The sequence below is a fragment of the Teleopsis dalmanni genome, chromosome 1 (assembly GCF_002237135.1).
Source record: "Teleopsis dalmanni isolate 2A chromosome 1, ASM223713v2, whole genome shotgun sequence".
Classification (NCBI taxonomy): domain Eukaryota; kingdom Metazoa; phylum Arthropoda; class Insecta; order Diptera; family Diopsidae; genus Teleopsis; species Teleopsis dalmanni.
Window position 1 is genome coordinate 23,711,090 of NC_051846.1, and position 15,527 is coordinate 23,726,616.

General features: G+C 28.4%; 1 protein-coding gene across 1 annotated transcript in view; it reads left to right on the forward strand.

Moving 5' to 3' along the window:
- Positions 1–13,254, forward strand: part of LOC119678407 (neuropeptides capa receptor-like) — a 56,302-nt gene extending 43,048 nt beyond the window's left edge. Inside the window, exons 7-10 of the mRNA XM_038090220.1 lie at positions 6,198–6,342; positions 6,691–6,877; positions 10,553–10,663; positions 13,114–13,254. Of these exons, the coding sequence (XP_037946148.1) occupies positions 6,198–6,342; positions 6,691–6,877; positions 10,553–10,663; positions 13,114–13,254 (584 nt within the window). The remainder of the gene's footprint in view (positions 1–6,197; positions 6,343–6,690; positions 6,878–10,552; positions 10,664–13,113) is intronic.
- Positions 13,255–15,527: the final 2,273 nt, after the last annotated feature.

Genomic DNA, 15,527 nt, shown 5'->3' on the forward strand with positions numbered 1-15,527 from the left:
TTTATGAGAAACGCCTCGTTTTATAAGTGTTTCAAATTAATTTTATTTCAGATTTATAAGATTGCGTGTTTATATTTATATGCCTTAAAGAAGTTTTTTTTTATAAAAATATATCACTTATTATGTTACAAAATATTCCATCGAAGTTAAAAAAGAAATTAATAAACCAATTCAAAGTTGTAATGTGAATTATTGTATTTATACAATTAATTAACCAATAAATAATTTAAATAAAAAAATTAATATTATAATGAAGTTTAAGTAAACCCTTCACCGATATCATTAACATTTATTTATTAATAAAATTAATTCATCAGTAAACTCTTCGATTTTTTTTCTCTAATTTTTTGTCAAACATCTTCTACTTCTTCTCTATTAGCCAAATTTTTTTTGATATTCCTGCTAATACAAAATTATTTATCGATCTATTTTAAATAAGGTACTATTTTTTATATAAATTGTAATTAACGTCAGTTATGAAGAAAGTAACTATTTTAGTTAATAAAAACATATCCTCGAACGGAGGGACTAACAAAACTTCATTTAGCAGACAAACCGGATCAAGTTTTTTTAAATATTAAAAAATGTTAGATTAATTAGTAATCAGATTAATTAACTTACACAGTCAAAATCAAAACAAAAAATAAATTTTTAGTAACAATGGCTAAATTGATGCCCTTTTCTTTACAAATTTCGGAGTAACCATAAACCTTGAAAAATACTTAAAGCGTGCCAAATATCATAAGAAGAGGATGCACCATAGCTTTTGATCAACTTGAATTGGTTTCGGAGATTTTTCTATGAAGGACATTTTTCTATGAAGGACGAAGCCCACAATGGTGACACATAATCTTCAACTGATGATGTTAACGCTACTCCGCTGAAGCCAAAAATGGATAAAGAACCAATATGGATCAATAAAATGATTGCTGATGAACAAGGTTTGAGTATTATGCCTGTATCGCACATATTTAATATGATCATGGATACAAAAAGAAATGGGTACGATGAGTTCCTAGAATTTTAACTCAAACTTAGTTAGAGAAAAAAAATTGAAAATCAAGAGTCCAGCTCCTTCAATAAAATTATAATAGATGATAAACTTTGGTTCTATAAACATCATTCAGAATCTAAGCAAAAGGCCATGATATACAGCATAGAAGGCGCTAATCCAGCCATTGAAGGCAGGCAACACACATCTCGAACAAATGTGATGAGGTTAATGTACTTTAGCAAGGAATAAATTGTAGGTTTTCTTTCTCTGAATACTGAACAGATGGTAGCTAATGAATGGTACACTAAGACTTGCATACCACAGGTTTCCAAAAATTTGTTAGAAACCAGTAAAGAAAATGAAAGCTGTGTCAATACTCTCTGTAGCAGTAGAACGTACCAGCTTACCGAAAAACCGAAACCAAAAAACTTCATTATGCTCTCAGAGATCAATGAAATTTATCCAGCTATATATTTTCCAAACCCAATGTCTTGAGATTACTAGTTGTTTCCAAAAGTAAAAATATTGGAGAGAAAGGATCTTCAGCCGTGATGATTAGACAATTAGTACAGTTAATCTCAATGTTGTATACCTAATTGATTTTAAAGACTGCTTTAGAAAGTGGTTTAACCGGCTTCAAAAATGCATAGAAATTAATGGAAATTAAAATAATTTTTTTGTAGCCAATTTTTGTGAGTTCCATCGTCAACTTTATTTGCGTATTCGAGAATATTTTTATTTTAAGTGACGCGGTAACTAGATTGGCTTTATGTCCAATAAAATCATAAAAGAGTTTAGTACTCTTTCCAATCATATATTTGCTAAATTTAAAGTTCTTTAATTATTTGTATTTTTAATTAATAACTTAATTAAATAAATAATTAACATTAAATTTGATTTTAACGTCACTTATGCCGGTAGTGACTATCTTACTTAGTAGAACTAATAAATTTAATAGGAATGCTTCGATCTGTAGTGAATTGCAATAACAAAATTTTTTTATTAATTTTAATTAATTGTATTTTTGGTTGACCTTTTGGCATCATCAATGGTCTTGGAGTTTTTATTTATGAATAATTAATTATAAGAAATATCTTTATAAGTTTATAAAGACTAATACAATAACGAATAATAATATTTTTCTTAAATATTGTAAATAAATTTTAAACCTTAATTTAATAAACAATTAAATTATTTTTTCACAAAAACTCTGTACAAAAAACACATTAAAGATTTAAGTATAAAAATGAAATTTGCAGGAATTCAATTTGAAAAATAAAAAAGCTAAAAAAAATTGGCGAAGGCAGTACTACCAACTTTTCTAATTCATGGGTACTCGCATCTGAAGTAATATTTTAACGTAAACATGGGCCGTAAAAATATGTGCTACGTAAAAAGTAATTTGATTTCGATGTTTTATTTATAAAAATCTACATAAATTTGCACTACTAAAAACTTGTGAAAAAATTTTTGATATTAAAGTTAAATTTATGAACACACATTTTTAGTAGATGGTCAAAACTGAGATTGAGACACACAGAATTTGGGTATCTCTTGAAAACTTTATTTATGTACTTTAGTTTTTTTCTTTATCACTGCATGATATGTACCTAATGTGTATGTACTAAATGTTATTGTATATAAAAATATGATCTAAGAAATTTTTTGAAGAAAATATAATTTAATTTTTAATGATAATAAATTGCTTTGAGATTCGCACATTTTGACAGCCTAAGAAATATTCTTATATAGCCTTCATATTCATGAGAGGATAAATTTTATTACAGAATGCAGGCATTTCATATGTTCTGGTATTATCAACTATTACTGGTACCACTTCGAAGTTTTGACGTTAATTGAATTTATCCAATTTTTCTGAAAGTGCACATAAGAAGTGAGACAAACTAAAAAATTTATACAAAAAATATATATAACTAATATTAAATTTGATTTTGTTGCCAGCTAAGATGGTAATGACTATTTTACTTAATAGAAACGATTGTATTTAATGCAGAGGTTTTGAACAGTAATGAATGGTAGCAATAAAATTTTTATTTATTTTTGATTATATGAATTTTTGTTTGACCATACAATTACTTCGGGTATTGCCAAATACCAATCTTCAATGGTCTTGCAATTATTTCTTATATTTAATTATTCGTAAATAATTTTGTTAGAGTACAAGTACCTGAGATTGAACTCGTGCCCTGCCAAATTTAAAGCTCAGAGTCAGTGTTATGATCCAACAAACCCAATACCATACTTGACTTGGCGTTTTGTAATTTACTGTGAAAGTTTTATTAACTATGTTATATTCGAATGAAATAATTAGACTAAAGGTCTTTCGTAAGACCTTTGTAAGATCGACCGGAAGACCGCACGTAAGATTTTAGCTATTCTGGTACAAAAATTTTTAAAAAAAGTTTTATCATATGCAATTCGTGGTAGAAAATGATTTGCTTTAAAAATTATGAGATATACTACGTTATATTTATTATTATTTATAAGTAAATAATTATTTTCTGACTTGAAATCATGTCATGAAAGAAATGGTAGAGTGTAAACCGCACCAAATAATCCATTTGTATTGGCTTTCAATTGAGAGGAGTAAAATTAGTTCGAAAAGGATCAATAACTGTACAAATTTCTTGCTCACTAGTCAAATTATGTTGATCGTAAAATGGACGAAATACTCTATGAACTTCGCGAAAAGATTATTATTCTTCAAAGTAAAGTTGGAAGCATTGCTATAGCGGTAAATGATTCATGATGATTTGGCCAACCTTACTGAACAGAAATATCAACACAATTTAAAATTATCAGCTGTCAAACCCTATTGTTATCGATATTGATAGTTCTCAAGCAGTTAAAAAAACCATCCTTTAGAATAATAGATATTTACGCAATATTTTATGGATTATTTCAGTGGAATATTTTTACTTTTAACCTGTTTTAAGTGGAAAATTATTCATGAGCATCCTATACCTTTATACCGTATTCCCAACTTGCCAATAGCAAGATTTATGTAGTTACTTATTAATTTTTTTTGTTGAGGCTAGTTGAGTTGAGTCAGTGCACCTGAGCACTTTTACTCTCTATTAACTGCGAGGTTTCTACAAAACCCCTCTTTGCGCCTTGACTGGATTATTGTTCATCACTTCATTAGACTAAGCAATAATTGACCTCAGATCTGCATATCTCCCCGAGGAGCCTGTAACCATTCTGAGATTTGATAACGAGATTTGATTAGTAAGTCTGTCAGATTTCGCAAATAATTTCAGGGCTCTATTCTTTATGTATTTTTTGATGGGATCAATCTTGAGGTCCCTGAGGATGTCATTCGTCCTAATGTACCAAGGAACTTTGAAAAGTCTTCTCAGAGCCTGGCTTTGAGCAATTTCTAACTGGTGAATAGTAGTGTTTGTGTTTTAGCTTTGCTAAACGCTACACAACCATATAGAAGTGACGGACAAATTATTTGGTTATATATCAGTTTCCTGTTCTTAGCATTGAGGTTTTCATTTCTAAATAGCGGTTGGACGTAATGTAGAATTTTGGCGCAGCTAATTCTTTTCAGTTGAACATGTTTAAGCCATGTGAATCGTTTGTCCAACGTGATGCCGATATATTTAACGCTATCCTCCTTTAACGCTTATGAAATTAGGTTAGGTAGGTATGGCTATGTTGGTGAGTCAAAGGATTCACTTTCGCCTATTGGCCCGTTGTGTTACCATGTCAGAGCTTTAAAAATCACCTTAAACTTTGACGAAACTTAAATTGTTGTTTCGTTTTAGGTCTTGGAGGAGGCCAAGATCCTCAGAAAAGGAAGCTCCTAGATTAACAAAGGTGTGTCGCGTGTACTTGGCAAAAACAAAGCAGATAGGAAGCGCTTTCATCACCCTCTCCACAAAATCGATAGTAATGATTAAAAGGAAGATTCAATCTGTTAGCATGGTTCGCTAATCGGCTGTAAATCGTTAGTAAATTGTAAATTTGAAGAAAATAATGATAGCATTTGAAATCATTTATCGCCCTCTTTACATTTTCGATAGTAATGATTAAAAAGGAGATTCAATCTTCTAGCTGTTAAGTGAACCATCGTTACCGGCTGTGAATCGTTAGTAAATTGTAAATTTAAAGTCCAGAGAATAATGATAGTATTCGGGGCACTTTTATCGTCCTATCCACAATTGCGACGGTAACGATTAAAAGTGAGATTCAATCCTTCAGCATGGTTAGGGAATCAGCTGTGAACCGTGTGACGTAAATTCAAATATTATTAAATATTAAAACAAAAATAATTTGATATATAAAACACTTGTTATGAAATAGAAATATAAATAATTTATTTTTTTTCTCACTTAACTGTGACATGTGAAAAATAAAGTAAACAAAAATGTAATCATTTGGAAGGAAATCCTATTTACTTCAACCTATGATATTTAAAGATAAAAGTGGCTCTAAGGCGCTTACAAGATTTTAACTTACAACTCATTGAAAAGCTCCAAACTATGTTGTCTAGTATCCCATATTGTTGAAAATTAATCCTTTGCTGTAAATTGAACACTTCCGGCGTTTTATGTTAGCAATTTGAATATTTTGTATATCCTTGAGCTAAATCTCGTATTCACGACACACAATAACAAAAGGAACCCCAAAAAAATAACTAAAGGAAAATAAATTGAGTATATATAAAAAAGAAAGATACTAAAAATCAGGAGTTAATTTTTACGTCAACGGACAATTTCGCCTTAAGTGGTGCTTTTGTGAGTAGGTCAGTTTCATGCAAAAAATTAATTGCTTTGAAATTTTCTAAGTGGAAAAAGTTTTTAAGTTAAATTAATTATATTTTCATTCAAAGTTACCGTTTAAATGCCAGTAAAGTGTATACAATAGCTACTGCATAAACATGATTAAAGAAAACATCATCTAAATTTTGATTAAACAGCAGAGATCAGAGTATGAAGTCATATTTTCTAAATAGAGCAACATTAATTGGCAAAGGAGTATCCTTTATCCTTTGCCCTTATCCTTTAGCCTTTACTTATATCGTTTGGGCACATTTTGCCTTGAAGATAAAATCTAATACCACAATTAGTATTTTTTCCGTGAAATATTAAGTAGTATAATTTTCTGTTCTTATTTAAATAATTACTAAATTGTATTGTTCGTTTGTAATAATTTAAATATTTTATGCTTTCAGCCGCCGTTGTTGTAACTTTTTTCGTTTGTTGGCTGCCATTTCATTTGCAGCGTCTATGGTTCCTTTACGCCAAAAACTATGAGAACTATAACGATGTTAATGAATGGATATTTGCGGTGGGCGGATTTGCCTACTATATTTCTTGGTAAGTTTACATGTCGAAACTTTTTGCAAGTTAATATGTTGGTGCATTACTTTTTGTTATATAGAAAACTTTTTATTAAATTTATTTGTACAAATTTACTTCTATCGTAGCTCGGAGTATCTTAGCCGAAACTCAATTATATTGCAAAAGTTATTCAAAATCAATAAAATTTGTATTTAATGTGCACCATCAAAGATATTCCTATTGCCCAAGGTTAAAATGTAGTCAATAATTGAAAGCTAATTTAGTTATATGTAGCTTGTGTTACAGATAAAGGCACTCCACATATGTTGATTTAGTCAATAATTGATGTTTTATTTGATTTAAATTAATTTCAAATATTTTCAGCACCATTAATCCGATTTTGTACAATGTCATGTCTCATCGATATCGAGTGGCATTCAAGGATATACTTTGTGGAAAGCGCAAGAGTGTTTATTACAACAATGGATTCGTAAGGGATCAATCCAGCTTTCGCGAAACTACAATAGCGACTAGTGTGGGCGGCAATTGCAATTACGATCGAGTGCATTCGGTAAGAATAATTCTTTTTAGAGAAATTATTTGAAAACTAATTTAAAATATATTTACATTTAATTTTTGCTTTTCATTGAAAGATCGTATCATTCCTTTTAAGTTTGTTTGTACATTAAAGAGTACAAGTTTGAGTTATTAATAACAACTCAGTGTAACAACGCGACATTTCAGAAATTTAAAGCTATAATTTAAAGCTATCAAATGAAATACATTTTGCTTAAAGTATTGATTTTAATAATAAGATTATCGAAATAGAATTAATTTTCAAATAGGAAAGCATTCTGTATGTATAATCCACACCAGCACACACTTTCTTAGATACGCAGCAATGAAATTTATATTTAGTGCTGCGATTAATAGCATCAGACATAAGTTTTAGCCGCCAAAGTAAAATGGATTGATTTATGGTATATTGACTTCGAGAGTTTATGAAGAATTCCGTCTGAAAACGACTCTATTTTTTGTATGCTGACAACGGTTAGAAATATCAAGAACTAACAGATTTTCAATACTTGATCATATTATCTTATAGAAGGACTTCCTCGTTGGCGTTTTTCTATTGATTTTATTGTTTTCAATGTATTTTTAGTTGGACTGTTACTCTTGTGGAATGTCTTAGCCAGCGCAGTTGTTTTATCTTCAAATACAACTGGTCATTGTATTAAAAATGTTATTTCCAATTACCATAAATGTAAATAAAACAAAATATTTTTTGTGGGATAATTCTTCCAAAAAAAAGTTTAAACATTTTTCCAAAACCAAACTTCTACACAATTTAATTAAACAAGTATAATGAGCAATATCGAAAGTTTCATTAGGGTTAATTACTTTCATTCGTTGAGAGAGTGTCTAATTTCAAATCGCGTTCGAAAAGTATTTCACAAGGAACTGTTTTGGTATATATAATTTTAATACTCGTATATTAAAAATACGCCTTGAAAAATAAAGGTGTGACGAATCTTTTCCATCGAGGTTTAGCTCGCCGGATTCCAGGTCCATTCCTACAATAAATTTATTTGTCTGGATGGATGGAAAGCTGAGACGAGTATGGGAAAGCTGGGAATACCGTGCACTAAGCAGCGCTAGTGATGCGATGTGATCACAAGCTCACTGTTTAACTGACTCTCGTTTAGAGACTTATTGGAATAATCTGGATATCAGACGCTGCTGACTGTCCAGATTGCATTTTTATTGCGTCTTCTGTACCTGAGAAATGCAATATGCGCTATTGTTTTTTTAGTGTAATTATACGCGAATTTATTTACCATTTTGTAGTACTAAATTCTGTTATTATTTTTATTATTCTATTTTTGTTATTGTTTATGATTTTGTAATGTTGGTGGTTGTTTATAGCAATTGTTCTTGTTATTAATTTTTATTGTTATTGATTAATGGGAATAGAAATTTTAATGTAAATAGTTTATATTACAAACGTAGCTGCAAAAACCAAAGTACGCTATATATGCTGATAGAAATTCGGTCTCATTAAAATCATGCCACTAGTTTATATTATATTATTAATATTTATATTATTATATAAAACACAAATTAGAAATTGGTTAAAAACAAAGCATATAATTAATATTTATATATTAATTAATTAATATAGCGCATTAACGCTATATTAATTTTATATACTTATTAGTAAATTTATAATACAAAATATATATATATATTTACAATTATAAAATGTATTATTTCAGAAATAACTTTAGAAATATTTTTCCTTACTAATTCTAATAATATTAATATCAAGATTAAAAACAAATTTGTAGCAAGTCTTCCGATTAAATGTAATTTATTTAGTTACGCATTATTTGATAAAATAATATTATGCATAACATTCCAAAATTAGCATATCAACAGTCTACGCTTATTTAACCTGTAACTAAATTAAATTTAGTTTTCTTTATAAATTTAATAATAACGAAATTGTAATAAAATTTCAACGATTGTAAACAAAATGTGTAAACTTAACCATTGCTTGCCTTGTCAATAGAGCAAATTGTTTACATTATCTTTGCATACTTCTAGGCGAGCCATAACCTTACATACTACTAGAGTCTCCATTAATAAGTAAATAGAATATGAATTTCATATTTGTTTACTAATGTCAATTGACACATGCATTAACTTCATTGCTTCGCAGAAACATCTAAGCATGTTATGAAGTAAATCGTAAATTTGATTGGCTTGCTGGCTGGCCGATAACTTAATTACCAATGGATATTTTCAATCATTTGGTTTATTGGAATTTTAATTAGATTTCATGCCAGATGCAATTAACCACAATTGATATGTTAAAATCTTAATGCAACGAAATGTTAAAGTCAATGAAAATGTCTGTGCTGTATATAAAAATTGAAAGGATACTAAAAATAAATATTATGTATAATAATAAATTTTAAAGGCAATTTTAATTATTTTGGTTAAATTTGGTTTTTGTTTTGTAAAACTTTTCAAACAGTCATCAATTTTCAATTAACCACAAAGTTCACAAAATTAACTTTCGTCATTGTTCTTAGCACAAAATCGCACAAAAACCTTTCTTTAATCAACTACGGTTAAATGTAATGCAATTAATAAATAATTTATTTAATTAATCAATAATAAAATGAAGTTATATACTACATAATTAACCATCATCATCGCATGTTTATCAGCTTAAATTTAAGAAGTGATTAAATCCATTTTAAATGAAACCGAGTGGGTTTCTTTAAAAATGAAGTTTTTCGTTTAATTATTCAATAATTGCAAGCATAATTATAGGCGTTTCATAATTGTTTTTGTTTACAAAAGTATGTTGCGTGGCTGTAGTTTTCATTGTAGATGAAAGCTATTTGTGGAACATAATTACTCTTGTTATGAAGTCTTACACCGTTAATTATAACAGATATTTACCCTTTTGTTGGTTATTTACTCGGAGTGTTTGTTGGTTCGGTGAAGAGTTCAGAAGAGCGCAGATGTAATGATATTGTTTTAAAGTACTATAACTTAAGATCAAAGAGTTGATATGTATGATTGATTATAGAGATATTTAAAAAGACATATATTTATTCATTTTTATGATTAGTTAAATGGCATTTAATTATTTTTAAATATCATGATTAAATATTAAGACTCTTATTTTGCACTACAATAATATTTATTATTTATTTAACAAAAAAAACTTTACTTTAAGTCTTTTAATATTAATAAATATATTGTTAATATATAAATATTTTTATATCAATATACTTTAGGTTTTGAAAAATGATGTAATGAAACTTTTTTAATTATTATTGTTACTGTGTACTGTAAACAAATAACTAGGTGACCAATTATCACATTTAAACGACTTTTTTTTCAAAAAAATATTAAGACACTCATTTTGCTCAGTTTTCTTCGTAGAGATGATTAGATTATAAGAACACTCTGTTAATGCCTTTAATACTGTAAAAATTCTGCAGCCCTTTACCTTTAATAATATTTACAAGAAATCATTTTTTCTTCTTCTCAAAATTCTTAAAAAAGTTGTAGTTACCTTAGAGATATCGTTACCTAAATTACTAATAATAACTATATTTACGAAAAGTCAGATTTACGAGTGAATCTTGAATATACCATACTCTTTTATAAAAAAGGCGTTTAACTATATTAACAATTGATATAATTTTAATTTTTCTCTTTTAAGGTACGTGTACGGTCAGTACGTATATCAAACAATATCAAAGATAGAAATTCTATTAACTCAAACAACGATCTCTGGATAAAGAAACCCGAATTTAAGCTTCCACTGCAGCAAGTAAGTATATTCTTCTTAGAATCAGCAAATTATGGAAACACAATATTGATCGATAACTCATTAAATTACTCTCGATTTCACTGAAGGACTTTTTCTATCCATGATACTATTGTGAAGAAAACGCTGGGAAGTGTGAAATATCTATACGATATGTATACTTAAATAGCATAAGCTCACAAATCAGACTAGTCATGCCCGTTAGTTTGTTTTTATGAAGAACTCATCTAATCAAAAAATAACAAGAATTTCAAAATTGTACGTACTATAACTCATTTATAATCGAATCTTTTTTATACATGGATCTATGAAACATCAAAGATGACGTGAAGTCTTTTATTGCACACCTCCAATAATGTTGAAATCTTGCAAAAAAATTTAAGGTTTTTGATGCAAACTTGTCTGAACTGAACCTTAGTACCTTGCTATGACTACCGAACTATTGCAGTGAAATTATTAGGCAATCTAGTACGCAGTAAAATGAACATAAAAAACTAAAGTCAGAGCAACTAGATTCCCAATACAAAAACTCAAATCTTTTTGGACAAGCTGGTAAGCTATTATCAAATCTCTGTTAAGCACAACATCTATATCAGTAAGAGTTGCAAAAACAGACTTCATTTTACGAATTTTACGTGTTTGTCAGTATCAAACTTAAATGGGTACCTAGAGACATATATATATAGAGCGACTGCAAGGCGTCTGTTTAACTTAAGCTGACCTAACTGCGGGTCAGACAAGCTCGCTAAGGTGCACATGTTTTACTCTGAATTTCATTCTTTCGATTTTGGTCTCACACTTGCAATGGCTATTAAACGTGAAGCCTACAGTTAGATTAAAAAGTATGGATAGATAAAGTTTTAAGGAAAAACTTAAGGCGAGTTAGACCCAACGCGGACTCCTTGGCTGTTTCCACTTATGTTGAAACCTATGCTATATTCCGGTACATGGATCCAACAGCTAGTAAACCTAACATATTTGTTTATGCCACCACTGTTATATATTTGTAGATTATCATAGAATATATGTACTTAGGGTTTTAAGGTTTTTACTTACTATTTGGTACTATTAACTTATGTCATTTTAATTTTGTTATATAAGAACTCCACTTTCTTTATATTAATACATTGTTATTGCTGATGTTGCCATTATTATATGTTATTATAAAAATTAAATAGCTTAGTAATACCAATAAATTTCATTACGTGAATACATAACTCAACCATATGTTAACATCCTTTCTTGCCTTCAAGAATTTCCCTCATGTAAATTATCAATTCAATCTTTTGTCGATAGAAACAAAAGGCGACACAGCCAAGTGTTGTGCATAATTATATGAGAAGAAAATTAAGATTCGAATTTGCTGTACAATGCATTCCTGACATTTCTTTTGTGACTTAGTTTGCACTGATTTTTAATCTTTCAAGCTATAACCACATCGTGTCGAATTACAGAATGGAAATAAATCTAGCATAAATACGACGATGGCAAAGTTTTCAGCATATTTTCAATGCTTTAAAAAATTCTTCCGTTCTTCTTCAGAACAGAGACTTTTAATTTCCCTATTCAACTTTATTCCTTACTTTCTTAAAGATTTTGTTCAATTGAAATGCTCATTGTCTTTGGCATTTAATGGAAGGATTTATCAGAGTCAAAGTACACAATTTTCGCTGGGAGCAGAATTTCTCTGGCTTATTTTTGCATTTTTTATTGAACACAGCTACGAGAATTGATGAAACACATTCTCCTTCTCCGGTTTGCATTTAAATTAAATATTTAAATTAAGTTTGTTTAATTTTATTTAAGAATATTTTACTTTGAGGAAGAGAAAGTAACTGATTTAATATATATTTCAATTTATTTGTTGTCAATTTCAAAGGATTTGTTTTAAAAAAATTATTTCGAATGGTAAAAGGAAATGTTTATAGTTTTATTTTTGGAGTTCTTTTTCTAAAATGACCAATGAACGCTTTATATTTCAGTATAAATTAATATTTACAGAAACTTAGCAATAATGATTTGATTTTCCTTAAGTAATAACTACGTGATTCAATTTCTTTTTCAATTTTTGGCTGTTAGCTTCACAAAATTATTTTAAAATTATTTTTAAAAATTAAATCAAGATCCAAAAATTATTATTGAGAATAGGGATAGTGCACTGCGACCTAAAATATCTATTGTGCCCCTTAGTCAAGTAAAAGCGTTTCTCCAAGTCAGATTTCTTAAATGAAATACAGTATAGAGCTTATCTTTCCTAGTCTTGAATCCATGTGATCAATGAAATACCCTTAAGTGCACCTAATTGTTCACCTGAGTATGTTCAGCTTGTTAATGAACTCCCATACCAGTATGGAAGTTAAGATACAATTTCTATGTTCCTTTTAAAATTTTATATATTATATATATAAAAGTTGTTGATAATAATAGTAACATATGTTTTTAAATATTTTTAGGATCTGCCAGAAAACACTAATACCAATGGTACCAATGTTGTAGTAGTTGTAGATGACAACTCAAATGGACGTCCACAAGTATATACCGAAAATGAAGCGCACGAATCATTAATGAATAGAAACAATGAAACTTGTATTTAGATTTTAAGACACAAACTTAAATTTTACTATAACTCTCTGTGTTAGCTCTAAGTAACATTAACAATACATTATGCATAAATGTAGTTTTAGTCTTATAAATACATTAGTCATTAACTTGTTATTTGATACAAAATATTTTTTTGCAGGACAAAGTCTATATAAAATTATAATGTATTTATATCTGCTAATATACGAATCGGTTACAACTATTATATTAAGAGTGTATATTGTATGTTTTAATAATAATTGTATAGTATATGTGTATAGTCTTAAAACATAAAAATAACTTTATTTTCTTCCCTAAAAATAAACACCGGATAAACAAAAGTCCATATATGTAAATATAGTTTATACTAGTATCTCATAAGACAAGTCGCGTTTTATATAAAGTTATATTAAGTTATTCTTTTTTATTTAATTTCTTACATAGTTTTTAATATGAATCTGTAATTGTATTAATAATAACAATAAACATACAACCGTGTGCATTATACACATATGTCAGTTACATATTTTATTTATTTGAAACTTAATTCGCAAAACTTCGTTAGTTGAGAACAGGGTCTATAGAACAGGGTCTATAGAACAGGGTCCATTGATACATACCAGTGTATATAAACTAGCCAGTACTGTCAGTTTTTCGATGTGAATCATTTTTAGTACAAATTATGTAGGACAGATTTTGAATGTTATAAATTAAATAAATGTAAAAATTACATGATGGAACATATACATACATTCTTTGCTGGAACTATCTCTACTCAATTGTCTTCTTATGCATCAACGTTAGTCTGATGGAATATCAGAACAGAAATAATTGTAAAGATGATTCGTATATGTCACTCAAGACTACTAAGTGAGGGGGCTTCCATCGGACAAAGTAAGTACCTAGAATTAGTATCACTTTCTAGTTAGTCTTGTTGCATACTAAAATCCAATGTTTAATGCATCAACAAACAGGTGTATTTTAAATAACCTGGTATTACCGAGAAGATAAACATGATATCAGATTTCGTTTGATGTTCGTAATGCGATGTCACACACAAAAGTAACAGATGAACTTATTTTGATCAAAAAAGGTTTGTTATCAGAACATTTTTTAACCTTTTGACGTGATTGTTGTGAAGTGCAACATCCGTTGACAAGCTTTTGTAAAAAAATCACTTTTTTTTTATTTAATAAAAGTAATTTACAAAACTTCTTCTAGTACTTTTTTAATTCTAATTTTTTTGTCGAAAATAAATACGTCTTGTGACGATAAGAAATTATTTAAAATTTAGAAGGGTTCGAATAGAAACGAAAAGACAACAACAAAGATTTTTAGTTTATTTATTGAAATTTGGCTGACCATATACTGTTCATTATCAGTGATCTTAGGAAATACTCGAATTTTTTGATTAATGTATAGTATGTATATAATTATAATTTGTTTGGACTGCAAGTGCCAGGTTTCTAGTACCATTTGATGTAAGAAAATACATTTATAAGAAGTTGACAGACAGACATAAGAAACATACTATTACTAAAATGATGGGTAATTAAAATGCCATTGCTAAATCTATTGAAAAAAAATTTTTTCTTATTGTACAGATAAAATTTTGCATAAAACTTATTAATTTATTAGAAGTAATTGTAGAATGTACATAAGGTTATATTAGAATACTAAAAATCATGTCGAAGTGAGTGTGTATAAAGTAGAATTAACCTAAGCACAAATTTAATATTCTAATATACATATTTTGTATTTCTTTTTTTATACAAAAATAATGAAAAATGCCAGCGAAATCAAAAACTTCTTAACTTATAGATGATAAGCCAGCACGAGCAAATTATAACATGAAGTAACCTCTACCAAGTAAACATAGGAGAAAATTCTTCTTTTTCGTGATGGTATGAACTTGGAACTATACAAATAGCTCACATATCAATAGAAATATCCAAATATAAATACATACCCGCTTGTGTATATATCGTGTCGTGTGCTGACTACGTGTACTTGAACTTATAATACTTGTAGACTCAATATTAATCGAAATTACAAGTTTCTCTATGGAATGTTATAAGTGAATTATATTAAATATAAGTGAACTATACTGTGAGCTGAGATTTAGTTTTTTTTTTTTTAATTTTATCTCCTTGTTCTATATATGTTATCAAATCTGGCATTGTGACTTACTTAATTATTTAACTTTTTTTTTTTTGAATTTTTCTGATCAGAAATAAATTATATGATTATATTGTATACAATATAATTAGCTTAAATTTTAATAATT